At 51.1% G+C, this 18,504-nt stretch overlaps 6 protein-coding genes across 6 annotated transcripts; 2 read left to right on the top strand and 4 right to left on the bottom strand.

Annotated features, from left to right (window-relative positions):
- Nucleotides 1-200: 200 nt before the first annotated feature.
- On the top strand, nucleotides 201-1,799 carry J4E82_007532 (uncharacterized protein; the record flags this gene model as incomplete). Its single annotated transcript, XM_051733776.1, has 1 exon — nucleotides 201-1,799. One exon carries the CDS (start codon nucleotides 201-203, stop codon nucleotides 1,797-1,799), a length of 1,599 nt encoding a protein of 532 aa, XP_051586422.1.
- Nucleotides 1,800-2,500: 701 nt separating this feature from the next.
- On the top strand, nucleotides 2,501-3,027 carry J4E82_007531 (uncharacterized protein; the record flags this gene model as incomplete). The annotated part of the gene is made up of 3 exons (XM_051733775.1): nucleotides 2,501-2,689; nucleotides 2,743-2,916; nucleotides 2,965-3,027. The coding sequence occupies 3 exons, from the start codon at nucleotides 2,501-2,503 to the stop codon at nucleotides 3,025-3,027; spliced, it is 426 nt and encodes a 141-aa protein (XP_051586421.1).
- Nucleotides 3,028-4,120: 1,093 nt separating this feature from the next.
- J4E82_007530 (uncharacterized protein) lies at nucleotides 4,121-6,119 on the bottom strand (the record flags this gene model as incomplete). The annotated part of the gene is made up of 4 exons (XM_051733774.1): nucleotides 4,121-5,567; nucleotides 5,627-5,762; nucleotides 5,815-6,075; nucleotides 6,116-6,119. The coding sequence occupies 4 exons, from the start codon at nucleotides 6,117-6,119 to the stop codon at nucleotides 4,121-4,123; spliced, it is 1,848 nt and encodes a 615-aa protein (XP_051586420.1).
- A 463-nt stretch (nucleotides 6,120-6,582) lies between these two features.
- Nucleotides 6,583-8,482, bottom strand: CNA1 (3',5'-cyclic-nucleotide phosphodiesterase (PDEase) (3':5'-CNP); the record flags this gene model as incomplete). Its single annotated transcript, XM_051733773.1, has 5 exons — nucleotides 6,583-7,055; nucleotides 7,106-7,544; nucleotides 7,591-7,848; nucleotides 7,896-8,227; nucleotides 8,329-8,482. The coding sequence occupies 5 exons, from the start codon at nucleotides 8,480-8,482 to the stop codon at nucleotides 6,583-6,585; spliced, it is 1,656 nt and encodes a 551-aa protein (XP_051586419.1).
- Nucleotides 8,483-9,448: 966 nt separating this feature from the next.
- On the bottom strand, nucleotides 9,449-10,651 carry J4E82_007528 (uncharacterized protein; the record flags this gene model as incomplete). The annotated part of the gene is made up of 1 exon (XM_051733772.1): nucleotides 9,449-10,651. The coding sequence occupies one exon, from the start codon at nucleotides 10,649-10,651 to the stop codon at nucleotides 9,449-9,451; it is 1,203 nt and encodes a 400-aa protein (XP_051586418.1).
- A 3,589-nt stretch (nucleotides 10,652-14,240) lies between these two features.
- J4E82_007527 (uncharacterized protein) lies at nucleotides 14,241-17,886 on the bottom strand (the record flags this gene model as incomplete). The annotated part of the gene is made up of 6 exons (XM_051733771.1): nucleotides 14,241-14,962; nucleotides 15,015-16,088; nucleotides 16,141-16,343; nucleotides 16,400-17,178; nucleotides 17,439-17,839; nucleotides 17,880-17,886. 6 exons carry the CDS (start codon nucleotides 17,884-17,886, stop codon nucleotides 14,241-14,243), a joined length of 3,186 nt encoding a protein of 1,061 aa, XP_051586417.1.
- Between the last annotated feature and the right edge of the window lie 618 nt (nucleotides 17,887-18,504).

Here is an 18,504-nt window from a genome sequence, read left to right as displayed (position 1 = left end):
GCTGGCACACGCCAGCCTCGCCTACTCTTTGCGACCCGTGGGCCACTTCTTCTCAGGCGAGCACCGCATTGCTTGTCTGAGCGAGGTTGAGCTGCACATAGCTTCATAGCTAGCCACCTCTCACAGCCTCTGTACAAACTCGGCCAACAAACACACCTATCCTATCCGTTCTGTGCGCGCGACAGCCACACAATCGAGAGATGGTCGCTACTGAGATTCCTCAGCACTACACTGCCTCGCCCTCGTCGCATATTGGCACCCCTCACTTGACCATCAACAAGGAGGCTACTATCGATCTCGACTCTACCAACTCTTTCGAGGGTCCCGAGAAGCTCCTGGAAGTATGGTTCAGCGCTTCCGCTACTGAACTGCCTGGACAGGCCGGTCCAGCTGGACTGAAGAAGGTGTCGGCGGATACCTGGAAGGACATGCTCGATCTGGTCAACTGCAAGGTTCTCTCCGTCATCGAGTCTGAGCATGTCGATGCATACCTCTTGTCCGAGTCGAGCATGTTTGTGTTCCCCCACAAGGTGGTGCTCAAGACCTGCGGAACTACTACTCTGCTTTGGGGCCTTACTCGCATGCTGGAGATTGCTGCAGACGCTGGCTTCCCTTACGTTGCCCCCAAGGCATCCGGTATTGCGCCAGCCGCCACACCATACCGCGTGTTTTACAGCAGGAAGAACTACCTCTACCCTGACCAGCAGCGTGGACCCCACCGCAGCTGGCGCGATGAGGTTCGTTACCTTGACGACCGTTTCCAGGGTGGCAGTGCCTACATGATTGGCAAGATGAACGGCGAACATTGGTACCTCTACATTACCGGTCCAGACACCAGCCTCACTCCTCCTCCCAGTCCTGGTGAGGAGAAGCTTGTGCCTGACACCGAAACCAAGTTTGTGAGCCATCCCCAGCGCTTGTTGCGCGAACAGGCCACCGACGAAGAAGAGGACGAGACTCTGGAAATCCTGATGACCGACCTCGACGAGAAGAACGCTCGTCAGTTCTATCTAGAGGACGCAAGTGCGGTTGCGGAAGGTCGCTACATTCAGAGGGCTCGTGAAGCTCGCAAGAATGCCATCCAATCTCTCGGCACTATTGCGGAAGAGAATGGTCAGAGCGAGAGTCTCGGTGGCTCTACTATTCTCAACTCCACTGCCAACACGCACACCTCTGATGACAGCTTCGACGTGTTCGAGCAGACGTCTTCTGACCATTCCGGTTTCAACTCTGACGAGGAGCTCACGTTCCCTGAAGAGCTGACCACCGAGGGCCACACGCTTGGCACTGTCGTCTCTGAGCACTGTGGATTGGCTGATGTCTACCCTACCTCCAAGTACCCTGACGCTCGCATCGACGCTTATCTTTTCACACCATGCGGCTTCTCTGCTAACGGTGTTATTCCCGCTCCGGGCGGTGCTCCCAACGGCTCTAAGAAGGGTTCTGATGCCACGCATTACTTCACTGTGCACGTTACGCCCGAGCCTCAGTGTTCCTACGCCTCCTTCGAGACCAACGTGCCTGCCCGCCAGACCGGCCGAGAGACCGCTGATGTGGTCGAGCATGTAGTCGGTATCTTCAAGCCTGGCAGGTTCAGTGTCACTCTATTTGAGGCCAAGCCTACTGCTGATGAGATGCCTGGCAAGAATGTTGAGAAGGCCAAGAGGATGGAGTCAATCGCAGGATACCGTCGCGTTGACCGCATCGTGCACGACCTAGATGGCTACGACTTGGTCTTCCGTTACTACGAGCGTGACGATTGGAAGGGTGGAAAGCCTCGTCTTGGTGAGATCTTCTAGGCGGGCCTGCAACAGATTTCTATTGTCGGGTAGCAGGATATTTCTAGCTTTTGCGATTGTATTTGTTGCGTCTTTTGTCTCGCGTTGCGACACAGTCACTACAATGTCTAGCCAGCGTTTGGTAGGATGTTTGGTCAAGTTCCTAATTAAACTTCGCTTTCAAACTACATATTTCATCTCGCAACTTCACAATACTTACAACCTTAAGCGCTTGTTCTTCTCCACTGAAAAAAAGACATCCAGGTAATTCCTGAACCTTACGTTGTCCACTTCTGCGCAGCATTTGCCCTGCTGTCCCCACCCGCTGCAGCCCTAGCACTTGTGCTTGTTTGTTTCATTTTCATCACCACTCGTTGCAAACGCGGGAGAAGTATGGTGCCAGCCACTCGCTGTCTGTCCTCTAGACACCGCTGCCTGACTCTTATCGCTCTCAACATACCGCCATTTGCCTTTACCTATACTTTATCATCATCTCGTTGTAAAGGCGGGGTAGGTAAGTAACCTATTGCATTAGGGGTGAGAGACAGATCCCCGACTATTTGACCGCCTGTAGGAGTAGTAGCATGTACTATATAAGTTTGTCTTCCGTGGGTTGAAGGTTTAGATTCTTACACTCCAGTCTACCTATCTACAACCTCCTTACTCGAACAATCATACTATCTCTACTTCTTGCGTATCTACTATTATTTGTTATCGTCGATATGTCATCTTCGCGTGCAAAACGCCCTGCGAGAGCATTGTCCGACATGAAAGATATACCGTTCGATCTCGACAACGACGATTATGATTATGTTCCATCAGACGGCGAAGACAACGAGCCGATTTTGCCAGTTCGATCTCGAAAGCGTAGAAAGACAATAACACCAAGCGTGTCTGTCCGTGGAAGACGGGTACGTGACAAAGTATCTTTCGCTTCATATCAGTACTAACTGTGTATAACTAGGGCGACTTAAAGGGTAATCACGACCTGCTTAGAAGTTCGAGCGTGAAAGAAGTGAAGGAAACCCTCCATGCCAAAGAACAAGAAGAAGACCGGAAGGTCAGAAAGAAGTACGAGGCCAAGGCAAAGAGCGATGTTAATGTTGCAAACGCAAAGAAAGAGAAGTCTGAGCTCGAGGTGCGCATCTCTTGTCTACTCACAGATCATCTTTCTAACCAACAACAGATTAACTATGGCTATGACTTTGAACTTTATAGCAGTACTAGTGCTAAAGGCACAAGCGAATGATGGTTTATTTACTGCGAATCAGCTAAGTCAAAGCCGGAGAAGATCTTTATAGCTAAGGAAAAGGTCCCTAAAGACCAACTGCTCTACGTCAAATAGAACAACTTGACTAAGAAAGAGAGAGCACAGCACAGCAACTTATTCAGGAACTATCTTCACGCCTCAATTCCTAGGTTTACTTCAAGAAGAAAGACAGCGTGATGTCCTCCTCACCTTGATTTTGGTAAGGCCACATGAACTTGTTCCTCTAACTTTCCCTCTTTAACATCGCTAACCACACAACACAGACATGCTTAATTTGTTATCATTCATTTTATAACCAGCGATTTGATAGTGCGGCGGCACGGCTTTCTGTTTGGAAACTCCATCTCACTCCATCTCAGGTTTTTCTTGTTAGCTGCGTCTTGCCCAGCAAGAAAGGTACAACCGAACTAAGCACGGAATCTATTATCTACGCTTTGCAGAACATCTCTTATAACTAGCTAGTCTTCTTCTGTACATGACAAACTAAAAGTACCTTTACCTTTGCTCCCTCTGTAACGTGACTTCTCTAGCTTGTTTAAGATATAGATGCATATTCTTCTCTCTTTATATAGTAACGATGTTACTCACAAACAGGCCTTAGCTACGGTGTCTTAACAGAGACTGTCTTTCGTTCCTTGCTGTGTGACATCACTGTCAAAAACGGTTAGCAATGTTGTAGGTAACAGTATAGCAGGCTCACTCGTAATCTTTACAAACGAAAACGACAGATAACCACAGTGGATCAGGCTAGATACCGGGTGACGATGCTATGCAGCAGAACATGGGAATGTGTTTCCGCAACTGCATGACAAGCTGCAGAGTCTGACACTGCGAGTAGCCACGCATCACGGCGAATGGGCATGATAGGGTTGTGTGATTGAACAAGGTATGGTAAATTGCACCAAGTCAGGGTGCCTGCGCGGTATCTTCAATCAGCGATGTTGACAGCCATTATGCCACGAGAAGGTTGAGTGAAGATGATCGCTCAAGACATTTACTCGTTTCAATCATTACAACGGAAAGATCATGCCATGCAATATTGGATCGGCTTCATATACATCTATCATACACTTCACTTTCCAGCACCACCATTCATCCGCTCAAGTGCCTCTCTAACCTTTGTTACAGCTTCCCTCGCTGCCCTCCTCTCAGCAACGCTTTCATCCTCAACATACTCCTTTCCTCCATTCCTGATGATGAATCTGACCCTTTCCTCTGTACCTTTCAACGTACGTCTCCCCTCTTCTCTCAGGGTATCCTCCCACGATTCTCTAGCACCTTCCCATAGCTTCTGCATACGGCGAAGAGAGAATGTGAGACCAAGTGCTGCGACAGCTGAAGCCTCGAAAACGGAGAAGGAAGATACTGAGGCGTAGAGGAGTGCTGATGCAGCAGAAGAGAGGGACGTCGTGCTGAAGGTCTGTAAGATGAGTCGTTGAGCGAGGGCCTGGAGAGGCGGGACAGTGTCATTGATGAGCTCTGTGCGAGCAGCAGGAATGTGATCAGACCATGGCATCGGCTTCCGGACATTGGTGGAAAGGTCCGTTCGTGGATTCTCTGCTGTCGGTGCTGTTTCCTGCGTTGTCACCTCAGGGATGTTAGCGACAGCGAGGTGTTGGACGTCATCTGGGAATCCGGCTTGGTTCATGCGACCGGCGAGGTAGATGCTGTTCTTCTCCGCCGAGATGAGCCATCGCCGTTCGAGGATCTCAGAGCTGATCATTGTGACATCGTCGACACGCCAGAGTAGCTTCCACCAAGCCAGCTTGTGCCAGTTCTTCGCTGTGAAGGCTTCATCGAGCTGATCGCGGAGCTCTGCATGAGACTTTTCGGCCCAGGTTTCAAGATGGCCGACGATAGACCTTGTTACATCTTGTTCTGTTGGAACGGAAGCGATTTGCTGTAATCTTGTAGCGTCTTGTTTCGTGATGCTCGCTTCCACATCATCCGCTATAGAACTGATAAGTGTCTTCATTGGTGGTTTCAAGGTGCCTGTAGCCTGGAGATCTTGAATCAGCCACTCCGACAGCGTGGGCAAGCCGCTTTTGAACCACCCCCGCTCGTATATGATGGAGTTCTGAATCGATTCACGGAAGCTGTCGAGTGCCTTTGTGCCGACCTGAATATTGATAGGGGCGCTTGCGGTATGAGTGTCTTGTTTCGCCTCTTCCGATGGCGCGGGAAGGTCAACAGCCATCTTCACGACCTCCTGCGCCTCTTCCAATCCATCCGCCGAGAATCTTCCAAACGCAATCGCACTGTCTAATCCTTCTCCCAGTACCAATGTCTTATGTACTGGGTATGGGACCGGTAGTCCTCGTGCAGAAGTGGCCTGGAGTTTGGGAACCAACAACGATTCAGTAGAGCTCTCCGTTGTCATATGAGGTACGGATCTGGCGACATTAACGTTAATGGTAGACACGAGGACCTCTAGGTTGTGCGACTGGAGTGTTCGTGAGGGTATTGAGAGGACTTTGTAGAGGGGTGAAGGCGTGTGTGCATCGGGGTCATCGCCATATCTGTACAACAAGCATGTTAGAGACTGTGGTATCTGCTGCGACAGTAGGAGTGCACATACTTTAGTAGTACCGCCCTCTCGTTGCCATCGCTCGTCTTCACGAGCTCCTTCTCCCACTGCTCTTCAGCACTCAGCGGATCTGCGAGCAGTAGCCGTGCAAGCTGCTGTGCACTTAACTGACTGTTCAGACCGAGAACTGTATCTCGTCAGTTGCTAGCTCCTCGAGTTGTACTGCGCGTATACCGTACCAGCAACTCTTGTGACGGCATCCTGCGCGGCGAGACCCCGCAGTGCCAATTGCAGCCTGCTGATATTGACATATGTTTCGGCGGCTCCACTGAGCGCGGACAGCGCATCATACAGCTCCTTGTTCCGGGGTGGGATGTGCGGGCGCAGATTTATCGCGGTCGGCGAGACATGTGTCGATGCGGAGCGCACGCGGAGGATCGTCGAGCGTGAGGTGAGGACATTGCGACAGCGACGCGCAAGCGGGAGCCGATCAATCGTCCCTGCCTTGCGAAAGATCGTCAGTCGCGGCACTGAGGCCACCCATGGAGGCATCGGGCTTGAAGTTGAGCATTGCTGTTGAAATGTCCATGTTGACGTATGTCGGCAAAGCTAGCTTCGGCCCGGGCCCGTGCGCAGTCTGCTCACATCACGCTTGCACAACGAAGTCGATGCGCTTTGTTTTGATAGGGATGTGATTTTATTTGATTCAATGAGAAGTCGACCCCTTTGAGGTTGAGCAGTCGACCGACAAATTACTACCGTACTTCGTAAGGTGATACCTCTAGGTTACGCTGGTCCACATACGCCTACGTGGTATACTGATGACATTTGGTGGCCCGCCAATACAGAAATCAAGAACCTAAACATCCTGCTGTGTCATAGCTCGTCTATCAGCCTCACTCTCGGATCGCGAGCGCTTGAATCGCGCCTAGCTTCTCCGGTTGCGTCCCGATCCAGATGACCTACATCAGTTAGCAGGCATACAACATGTCGAATTAAAAGAACACTTACATGCTAATACGCCTTGCGACGGTGGCGAGCCCTTGGTCGTTATCGGCCTCCTTGGTGGCCTTCTCGAGAGCCTGCTCTCGGCTAACCTCCTGAGACTTTCGTACCTCTTCGTGGCTTGGCGGGAGCCTCTCGTTCTGTAGATCAACCTTGCGAGCGTCCTCGAAGCTGTGAATGGCCTGCTTGATACCTTCCGCACCAAGCATGAGAGTACCCGCGGGGAGTCGACCACCTGATGCTGTCTTCAGCTCAGTAACGCGCTCAGACTCCTCACGCAGCACTTGGAACACGCGGGAAAGTCGACCAATGGCCAGAATCTTGTTTTTGATCGCACGTCGCTTGAATTCGGTGGATTCGGGATCGAGGCTGGAAAGAGGAGGCGATGATGGTCCCGACGCCAGAGAGCTGGGTGTCTCTTCCTCGAGTTCCTCCTTGGAGCAGGTGTTCAAAATGGCGATGAGCATGTCGGTAACTAGAGCTTGTTAGTCCAAGTCCTGCATATGGACAAGTGATTTTGCTTACTCTTCTCACCAACGAAGGGCAATGACCATGTGAAGACGTCCATAAAGTTAGGCAGCCAGTAAGGGTGAGGTGTGCAGTTGAACTGTCGGATGTTCATGACGTTGTTCTCGTACTTGAGAACCGCAGCCTTGTTGTTGTACACGTCGAGGTAGTTCGGCGCACTGAAGATTGTCATGACACTAGGGAAACCAGTTGTCCGTGTTTTCCTGTACATTCGGTATCCAGCATCTTGAGCCTCGTGCGCGCGAATGATTGACAAGAGATTGTTCTTCTCGAGGAAAGCGCAGGCAGCCGGGTATGAGAAGAAGTATGAGCATCCACGAACGTGGTTGTGGACGAAGAAATCGTTGGTCTTTTCCTGACCAAACTCCTCGAGAGGATCAGCCCAGAGAATGTCGCACATGAGGCCGTGGGTAGGTGGCTCGCGGAAGCGGTCAATCTGACAATGTTAGCAATGGCGCTGTACGTGGAGCTGTTTTGCGTACGCTCTTCAAGTCATCCAGAGTGTGTAGCTCAGGGCTCAGTCCACCGTGTATGCACAAGAACTGCTTGTTCATGACAGCGGCTAGCGGTAATGCGCAGAAGGAATCCATGCATGCTTCGTACACGGCCTCGGAGTACTTGTGCTTGCACTCGAGCTTGAAGGTGAAGTAGTCGGTCAAATGGCGGCACTCGTGGTTTCCTCGAAGTAGCCAGAGCGTGTTGGGGTACCAGATCTTGAGAGACCAGAGGTACAGAACGCACTGCGAGTGTCAGCCAATGCATATCAGCCGTCCCTTCGTTATCCTACCTCTATACTGAAGTAGCCGCGATCGACGTAGTCGCCCAAGAAGAGGTAGCGCGTCTCCGCTGGGTCGCCACCGACTTCGAACAGCTTCATGAGATCGTAGTATTGTCCGTGAACGTCACCGCACACAGTAATGGGTGCATCCATCTCAAGCATGTTGGGCTCCGACTTGAGAATCTCGGTACCCTTCTTTATGATCCATAGCGCCTGTTGCTCGGTCAAGCGACCTTCACGGTAGAAGTGCTGCTTCAGGAATTGGATGTTGGGCTTTGTGCGATCTTGGGGCGAGAAGAATTGCTCGTCGGTGGGTGGGTGGAAGGCGGGTGCTTGTACGTCTGGGGAACACGGCACGGTTAGCTGGCTGCATTCCTCTGGAACGTCGCAAAAGCGCAGGTCATGGCTAGAGAGTATGGCGGGAGGCACAGATTGAGCATACCTTTGCATACACGCTCCTGTGTGCTCACTTGGTTTCCATCTTCCATAGTATGCAGGGTGAAGTCGATCTCAGGGAGCGGCTTCTTCTCACGCACGGCGCGAATAGCATTGTCAATGTACTGGGACTGGTCGACGTCCTTTTGTTGGTTGTCCATGTTGGGCAATCTATGCAGTCTATGCAGCAAGCCGTAGGGTGTGAGCACAAGAAGACGGTGGAGGTGAAGGCAGCGAAGTAGTGGGGCGAGCGCAATGACCGCTTAAGCTTGAGTGGCGGCGGCGTGCGAAACGAAGGCCTCGGCGCGTTCTAATTTCTGGGGCCTGACAGCACGAGATGGCAGTAGTCAAATGGCCGGAGTGAGAATTGTCGTCTGGCTCGTCGCGTGCTCGGGTGTGCGCTGGCGACAGGAGCTTAGGGCTGAAAGTGGGAATCAGAGGGGAAGTCGCCGCCGGTCCCCTTGGCTGTTCCCTGTGTGCCTGCCACCCAATCACAAGCCCGCCATCCAAGGACGTCATAAACCGGTGAATAGCCTCGTGGTCGACCTTGGCTACACACGCTCGTAGCCACAATTGATGTGGCTCACCGAACTTGAGATGAGACAGTTGAGACTCGAGGTCATGTTAATGGTGAGCCCTTGTTCGGTTGTCATGCGCATCTTCACCAAAGACTGTTGGAGATTCGTAACAATGAGGACATACTCAGGGAACCAAGCGAGTCACAAAGATCAAGCATGAGAACAGTTTTATAGAATGAATGAGCGATATATTCTGTTTTGTACAGTAAGTACAGGGTATGTTGCACTCGTAGACACGAGGCCGATCACAGCGCTTCTCTCTAAACAAGACAACAGGGCATGCCGACTCGATCTAGAGCCGGTCATGAAAGAATGGATGTAACAGCAGTAAAGCAAAGAAGAAATTCACGAGCGAGACCAAAAGTGTATCTGCGCAACGTGAGAAGGTATATCAACAAAAGACCCAAACCTATCCCAACCCATGTGACAACCCGATCCGAAGGTGTCCCAATCCGTATCCCAAACTCCCAAGTATTGCATTTCGTAGCCCGCGGCTGAGGGTATGTGAGACTGTCCAAGACATTCCAATGACCGTGCAAAGCATGACCCTTAGACGAAGAGAGACGAGCCGTGGCGGCGGTGGAGGTGGGCACGAGGGAACTTAGGTGATCGCTTAAGGGAAGCGGTAGCAACGACAGCTCCGGCAGAGCAAGACATGCCGTTGGCAAGAGCTTGAGGCACAGCACATCCGCGGTTGCAAAGACCGAATTGGTTCTCGCCCATGCAGACAACAGCGCCATCGTTGTCACAAGGAGTGCAGTCACTGCCGCTGGCGGGGGCGCTGGGAGTGCTGTTGTCCGGGACCTGAGGCGCTGCGCTGTAGGCTGGCTGCTCGGGAACGCTGCTTGGCTGCTCGGCGCCGTAGGTAGGAGTAGGTGCAGCAGCAGGGGCAGTGGGCTCAGCAGCAGGGGCAGAGGAAGCACCAGGAGCGAAGACACCACCGCCGTTGGAGGGCAGAGCAGCGTATCCTGAAGTAGCAGCAGGAGCCTCGCTGGATGCAGGTGGTGCAGCGTATCCAGAGGTGGCGGCAGGGGCCTGGCTGGCAGCGGGTTGCGAAGCTTCAGGTTGAGTGGGGGATCCCATTTGTCCGTTACCAGCGCCCATCTTGGTCATCTGGTCGCATCCGGAACCAGTGAGCGTGTCTCCGAGCGAGGCACCGTTACCCTCAACAACGCTTTGGCCAGGGTTAGGGTAGTTGAAGTCCTCATTCTCGGCAGTGCTGCAGGAAGTATCAGGTAGGTTGGCGACGAACATGTCCGGGAGGCTGGAGAAGGCTGCAGAGACGCTGGCGGTAGAGGCCTTGCTCGATCCATCACCTACTTGTACCGGAGCACAATTCATGTAGAATTCGCGGTTACCGACCTTGTTGAGCCAAGTCCATGCAAAAGTGTAGCGACCATCTGGGATGTTGTCTGGCATCGTGACCGGGAACGTAGCCGCTCCATGGCCCTCGGGAGCCTCAGGCAAGTTGCCCGATACGTTTGATGGGCATCCACCAATAACACTGTGGATGACCTTCCACTGAGACTGCTCGGTGGGCTCAGGGTCAGTGGTAAGAGAGAATTGGCATGAACCACCACCGTGCACTGCAGAACCCTGGAAGCTGATAGTTTGGGTTTCGCCAGCATTCCACTGGTTCATCTCAGTGATGTCGTACACGCCGGAGCGTTGCTTGCAAGGGAAGTCCCCAGGAGCCAATGGAGAGCTGGTGAGTGTATCTTTGCCGAAAGGGACCGGGTTCACGATGGTCATGTGTGCGGTGGCACTGGCAACAAGTGCCATCAGGATGGTGGTTGAGGAAAACATGTTGATGTTGAAAGAGTGACGTGAGAAGAAGGTGTTCTCGTTTGGATATCGCTAGACCTGCTGAGCGATGGAAGGAATGTGATGGCTGTGGTTGTCTTGAGTTTGCGGATCAAGTGGCACTTGATATAGGCGGGAAGAGTGTTGAGTCTAGCTCTTCGGTAACGCACGGCGGATGTAAAGAATGTGATCTGCCACTGGCAAGACGTGCAAAAGCAAAAGAAACAGAGAAGAAGTTTGGTACTGCTGTGAATAGCCTGTGATGAGAAGGAAAAGCAGACGGAACCGTGTTAGGTTATATAAGGATGGTCGTTTCTAACTACATGGCTAGCCTGTGGCGGTCGGGAGGGACTCGCACAGCATTGCAAGGACTCAGGAGCCTATGCCCGGCGGATCATCGTGAAGACGCATAGGCTATTCGACGAAGCAAGGCTTCTCTTGCAACGGTTGACGGGCTTCTTTCGGCTGGCATCCCCCTTCGAGTCTAGCGGCAGGGGACGAGCACAGGATAAGTGGTGTAACGTCAAAGTCCTGAGCTCTCGGCAGGCACGATACCGATGCCATTGGCCATGTGGTCATGACAAGAGCATTGTCCATGAAACAAAAAAGCGGAGAGCGACTCAGATAGGAAAGCATTGGTGCGAGGCTATGGCCAGGGGCCCGACGTCAGGTTTGAAGCTTGTGCCGGTGGTCTGTGTGTTATGCAGGGGAATGCCGAATCCTGGCCTATCGATAACTCGATAGCTGGAAGAGCTAGCCATGGTGTGGAGTGGCGATCGTCTGCTAAAGCTGAAACGATCAGCATCCTTCGCGAAAGTTGCTGCGGAGCCTCCCATTGGCAGGCGAGCTCGCCTACAGGCACACCAGGCGTACGCCGATGGCTTGACCGACAACAAACCAGTTCGCACAATGATGACTCCTCGAAGGCTACGCAGAGGTTACTTACCGCCGTGTTTGCGACACGGGCGCCAGATTGTATGCTGGAGACTGAAGTGTCGCGGGCCGTTCATTGTGACAAAGACGTCTTTAATTGCAGGCCTTACGAGCGACAGGCCGCGTCGATGTCATCGAACTTCATGCGTCGCAACCTGGGTATCCCTCATGCGCAAGGTCTTCTTCTGGGCCTCCACCTTTTAGCCGTCACTTCTGTTACTCTCGACAATATTAGACCCTGACTATTGACAGTCTTGGGTCTATGCATGGTTCATAGTCGTGAACGCTGCTAATCTGGGAGATCGACACAATGCAATCGTCGTGGCCTCGTGTCTGTCTGGCTGCGCCACATCGTGAGCGACATGTCCTCGGAGTAGGCGTCGGTGAAGACGTAGGATGTAAATCTGGCGGACACCAAAACAAGGAGAGTGTGGCTGTGGCGTTGGGTTGCGTGCGTGCAATCGCGACCCGGCGGCGGCGACCCGCGGGTCTCGCTACCGACCCGCCGTCGCCATCAGCTCGTGATGGAAAGGCGCCGTCGCCTCCAGGCCCTCATCGCTTCAACGACTGATTGGTCATATAACGACTGTAGCTGGTTTCACCAAATTGCTCACGCGCAAACAATTCATAGATGATGGACTGGTGGGGAGCCAACATTGCCAGGCACTCCTTTCCTCTGAAAAGCTGACCAGTGGGGATCAAAAAGGCTTAAAAGGCTTCGTTTCGGATATCCCGTGAAATACGGGTATTGGGCCACTCAACACCAGCTATGAGTTAAAAACGCCAACGGCGCGAAACAAAACGACAAACCCCTCTCGCCATCACGCGTTACTGGTCATGTTATTCCTGTTGCTCAAAGGGCACAAACTAGCGGGCTTGATGCCAGCATTTGGAGGTTATCAAAACCTGTCAGGCGAATCTAACAGATATTAACAAGACATGCAGAAACGGGCAATAACAGCCGTTCCTCTCCTATTTGTATAGTACATACGATGTGGTGATCGAGGAAGGGTTTATGCAAAAGCCCTCTGACTTCACGTAACGTATACTTTCCACGAAACACGACTCAAACCACATTTCTTTTCATAGCTGCCTTTTCCCAGAAACTAAATTATTCTTCCATATTCCATAGAGATGTATTTTCGGCAGTTCCAGTAGTCTTCCCCGACCGCACGAGCGTTACTACGCGTCACCGTTCTCCACAACTAGTCGATCTCAAATCTCCGTCTCACAGCTCGGTCGTCCATGAACTGCAAGATCAGGCTAACGACAAAGTCGCGAGCCTCGAGGCTTCCAAACTTTGCACATGCCAAGTCGAAAGGCGGTCGTCATTTCCGACACAACCACTCACGTAAGGGCGAAATGGTACTCTCGCAGGACGTCGACTTAGTCACCCTGGTCGTTGAACTTTCGACCACTGAATAGACTCACCAACCCGTCCAAGATTAATTGTTATGTATGATCCGATCCCGTCGTTGCACTCTCTTGTTACCGACATTTCCTTGGGCAGTAAACCTCTTCCAGCCTCTATCCCGTGTGAACCTCAACTCTTCGACATACCCTGATACAATCTCTTTTCTACCTAGGTATGCAGAAAGGAAATTGATAGCTGTAACTTTCATCCGTCTCATCCAATTGAGACACTGAGCTTCCAATGTTGAGCACAACTTGGTCCGCTACAAACAACGCTATCCTTGGCACCCCGAAACTTGAGCGTACAGGATCACAACGCCTGATCGCCAAACAGAGAGGCGCATAGCGAAGACCCATAAACTAACAGAACGGCACGGTCGGTCTCTACTGTCACTGGCACAAAGGATCCGGACTTTCCGTCCCGTTGCCAGACACTCTACCCCAAAGTAGAGTACGAACTACGCTTTCATTAGGGGTTTGCTTTTGGTGACCCCCGCTCACGTGACAAACCCCAACTTATGCCTGCTTCGAGCCCGATGCACAACCAGCACCGCATTGTCTTACTCCTTTCAGGTGTCTTCTGCAGTACTCCTGAAATCGCTTCGATATGAGCGTTTCCAGAAGCGTGCTATTCATCCGCCAAAAGTGAAACTACAAAGAAGTCCAGCACGCTCATCTTCACATGACAAAAATCTCATTGGTAGTGTAATCTCAACATGTACAGGGGTTGAGTTCTCCTTCTATTGGGTAGTAAGATAAGGCTGCAGTTCGTCGGAAATTGAACGGGTCTTCTTGCTTCGACGTTTCTCGGAACTGACGTTACTTTTTTACGGGCGGCGTCCGTAACCTACTGCGGCACACGCAGAAGTTTGTGGTAGTTCCGACATGTGAACAGGTCCGGTTTCCAATTGCGCTCTGGTGTTGTTGACGATCTCCATCATCATGGCGAAAGCAGTGTTGGAAATTGGCGAGTGTTAGATGTTACATGGCCGCCGGCTCCACTTTCCACTAGCCAGTTTATTTGGCTTTGGCCATCTCACTGGACCACCTCAGAGGAGCTTCATGACCTCGCAAGGCCAACAAAACAAGCTCGTCGCGAAGGAACGTGATGTGGTCGCTCATTCGCTCGCGATCAAATTACAGCCGCGGAGCCTCATCACAAAGCAGTCCTTAGCGCTCTCTTTCATCCACTTCAACTAGTCGATCCCTTTCGCCAATATCCCACCTTTTTCTTTAACCAGGTCGTCTTAGACCTCACTCGCACAAATGGAGTCTTCTCAATGCCGATGTGGACACGGCCATCGCCCGCACCAACGAAGCTTCCATATCCGTACCTCGAGTCGATAGCCTCGAGATGTTGGGCACGGCCCTTCTTGTCGAGATGTGATGTGCCTTGCAAGTCCTGTACAGCAGAGCTAGCAGCAAACAGGGCAATCATAGAAGCTATCGAGATGGGCAATCGCGCAAGATACTGGCCCGGCCGGTGCAGATAGACAGATAGGGCAGCCACAGCGTAAATGCAGAGGATAGCCTCTGCAATTATGAACATAGGCATCGATACAAAAATGTGCTGTTTCTGTTCGATCTTCCATGCTTGTAGGATGGGTGCTGGCGTATCGGGTTTTACAAGCAGCAGGTCCTTGTTTGTACCAAGCCAGATGGCGAAAAGCCTTGAATAAGCATCGCCCAGCGGCTTCGAGATATCTTTGAAGGTCGGCGGAGGTAGAGATGGGTCTACCAGGCGACTGCTATTGCTGCCTCTCTTGACGAAATAATTCATGAAGTCGTCGGCGAAGCTGTCATTGTGCCAACCGTTCGCGTTGTATTTGAACAGGTATTTGTTCGATTGACCTATCAGGTTGATGGGCTCGTTGGTAAAAATCTCCTGAAGTGTATCATTCGATGTGCCGACCTCTGCCATGAATTAGTGTGACGAGCTTAGCAACAAAATTTGCCATTTACTCACCTGTCACGGTGACGTTCTGCACTGTTCGTACCAAGCGACCAGCTCCATCAACTCGAATCGTTGCAGTACCCATTTGCAGTCTTGGACGGCATCGAACGAACATCGAGTTGCTCTTGGTAATAGTCAGATTTCTACCAAGAGGGCATAAACCCTGCGGTTCGCGCAACCAGCCCATGACAACGGTGCCCATACAAGCATCTTTCTCACGTTGTGTTGCATTGATACGGGGCTCGAGAATCGAAACAAGCTCTGCAGCACTGGGGCCTGTAAGACACGTGGGTATCGCACTTATAGGTCCTGGCCTCAGCTCGAGGCTTTGGCTGCTACACCGAACATCGCCGTCTTTAGTGGGTACTGTAACGTTGACGGACGCACGTATAGAACTACCGACTTCAATTCTTGCGTGAGAATCTTTGCCAAGCTCTAGCTGTTCACAGTCGAGTTTGGCGCCAAAAGCTTTAGTTGTTGCTTCCACGTGGGGAATATCTGAGTTGTTGACGCTTTTCCCACTTTCGTTGGTCCAAGAGAAAGGTTGATAGAAAAGCCGATCGTCTGTCCATGCTGGTAATGGTGTGCCTCTCGTGTAGTTCGACTCCGCGATCAGAAACTGGTCTTCTCCGTCCCCTCCTTCGTATGCACCAGATGATTCATGGGAACCAAATTGCAGGTAGCTTTCAGGACCCACACTTCCATTGATGTTTACGAACTTGAGATCCAACTTCGAGGTCATAGCCTGGGGCTGTCGTACTTCAGTTGAGCTTTGATTGAAGATACCGGAAAAAGCGACCGCGAGCACGTTGGACAGTAGCGCCATGCCACAGACAGCAGCGAGAATAAAATGCTTGGACTTGATAGCCTTGAATATGACGAGTTGTGGAGGTAGAGAACTGTAGTCTAGATCAATAGACTTCTTTGCTTTGGCCTTGCAACCCTGAAGCTCTTCTAGAGGTTTCAACATGCAAAGAAGTCTATTGATCAAAACCCACATTGGTTCAATAAGAGTGGCAAAAGCTGTCGGTATGTAGTTTTCAAGTATGTTTTGGACTATTGTGTTAGAGGAAGGCAACGGAAGACCTTTGATGTGTCAGCACACAGTAACTTGTCAGCTCAGGTTTCGCGTACATACCGTTAGCTCGCGCCTTCGCAAAGATTACACCAAGTACTACTGCGAGGATGATGAAGAGATTTATGAAGGGAATCGCGACCCATAGACTGAACTCCTTCGGTCGGACTGGCTTTGCGATGTTTGTTGGTGTGTCGCGGCGTTGCCTAGAAGCCAGTAGCTGGGGTCCAGCACCAAAGTCGATGCGATCGTCGATCTCTATAATTCTATTACTCTGGTCAGCATGTGCAGACCTTCCAATAACGAGATAAAGATGACTTACGAAATCTGTGAATCCTCGTTGATTAACTTGTATCTTTTCTCTCCGATGATCTGTTCCATGTCTTCAACGGGGCAGCAGTCTAAGTCGGCAAAATCCGAGAGTAGCGGCTCGTTATCTGCGACAATAGACATGACACTGGCGATAGTGCCCATGTTCGTCCGAAGCGATCTCTTTCGCATGAAAGACAGTACAAGCAGAGCAATCGTGGCAATCGAAATCAGTCCTAGTAGGCCCTCCACGATGTATACGAAGACCGGTTCCAGTACGACTGCCTCACTGGTGACTCGTTGCTGACCGGGAGTTGAATCGTAGGTTGAGAAGTTGTCTCCAAGAACATCGACCATTGCGCGGGCAAACAATACCCGATAAGCTTCCGCGTAAGCTTTGCTAAGACCCTTCCATTCTAGGTAACTCTCCAGCGTATCAGTACCAGCACCTATAGCTAGACCAACCATAGGTTGAACAACGCTTCCAGGGCTGCCGCTGCTGAGACTCAACTGTCCGTGCCTAGCCCGAGCAATGGTTTCTATATACCTGGGCAGTGACTTTGCGGGGAGTATGTCACCACGGACTTCCTGACCCAACGAGGCAGCGTTCAACAGAGTCTCGAACATTGTAGTGTTGAAAACGTGCCATGGCAATGGTTCTTTATCAGCCAAAGGTTCCACATTCAGTGGCATTTTTGTAGTCATGTCCACTGTCGCCATAACTGTTTGTTGGTAATAGAGAGGTTTACAGAATACTGCAGTGACGTCTTCTGGAGAATCTTCTGGACGGGCCTGTGAAAAAAGTTAGTGTGGTTGGTACAAGGATCGTAGGGCGTATTGTATAGATCGGTTTCGATCTGTGTCGATCCATGTATGGTACATACCTTGTTCTTTGCGAACGCAGCATAAAATGTAGTATTAGAGGACTTATCGCAAACGGAGTCCAGCGAAAAATCGGCAAATCCACCATTGTGATAGCTTTATGAAGATGCAGTGTCAGCCACAATCCACTTTGCAACTGCGAATCTGACTTACCCAACAAACATGCCTACGTAATCTTTGTTGGCATAAGCTTCCCCTTCGTAACCAGGGACGTTGCCCTTCGTCACGTTACCAGTCAAACCAATAGTGAAATTACAGCCGCTATTACTGGCGTAAGAGATCGTCGTGCTGTTATCGGCCTTGTGTGACACATCCTCACAATAAAGGTCGAGAGAGTATTTGGTCGTCGGAGCGGTCCATATACCACTCGCTTCACCAATAGTGTGTAAGTTAGTAGATGGTCGGAATGGTGCCAATGTGTAGTTGCGATCCATGTACTGCGGAAGCGTCTCATTCAAAGAGACAATACCGTAGGTTGATTGCATGTAGCCAAGGTTCAGTGTTGTCGCTTGCTGCTCAATCGGAATTGAGGATGTTGATACTGCGAAAGTCGTCTTCGTAGTCCACGTAACTGTTCGCACTGAGAATATACCAGCTTGTACTGGGACTACACCCCATGTTACAAGAACAACAGCGAGTGAAGCCCAGAAGACTGGCCAATGTCTGCTGTCGATTAGCACTGGAAGAATTGTCCAATGAGTGTGGGCTATCTTCAATAGTAATGATACGGGGTTAGATGCGCCCATAATCATTATGAGTAAATATTGAATAGAGACGTGTTACTTACCGGTCCTTGGCAGCCTTGAACGGTACCAGAGGTACGAAGTCGAAAGGGTAATGCAGAAGCAGGGAATCTTTTCCCAGAGCACCATCCTTCTTGCTTAGTTGATAATATGGCTCCAATCGTTTTGTCTCCAAATCGATCCATGCCCAGTAAATGCTAAAAATTACTGCAACGATCGTCGGAAAGTAAAGATAAAGAAAGGTTCGGCTCAAAGGAAGGTCGTTAATTTTAGGAGCAAAGATTATTCCGTTATCTCGCTGACTTCGTACGAGTAAATATTGAAGAACGGCGATGATGGTCCAGCAGATTAAGATCGTGAAGATGAGAACTGGTGCGCGCAGCGCTGCGGATTTCCAGAGCTTGGGGCCTATCAGTTCGTCAACACGACTCCTCTTCACATGACTTCAAGCCTAACATACTTTGATGCTCTTCGCCGCGCTTGAAGACTGAAA

Source organism: Alternaria postmessia (genome assembly GCF_024291825.1).
Source record: "Alternaria postmessia strain BMP 2775 chromosome Unknown scaffold_52, whole genome shotgun sequence".
In the NCBI taxonomy this organism is placed as follows: domain Eukaryota; kingdom Fungi; phylum Ascomycota; class Dothideomycetes; order Pleosporales; family Pleosporaceae; genus Alternaria; species Alternaria postmessia.
Note: the sequence above shows the minus strand (reverse complement) of the source record. Positions and strands in the feature narration are given on the sequence as shown.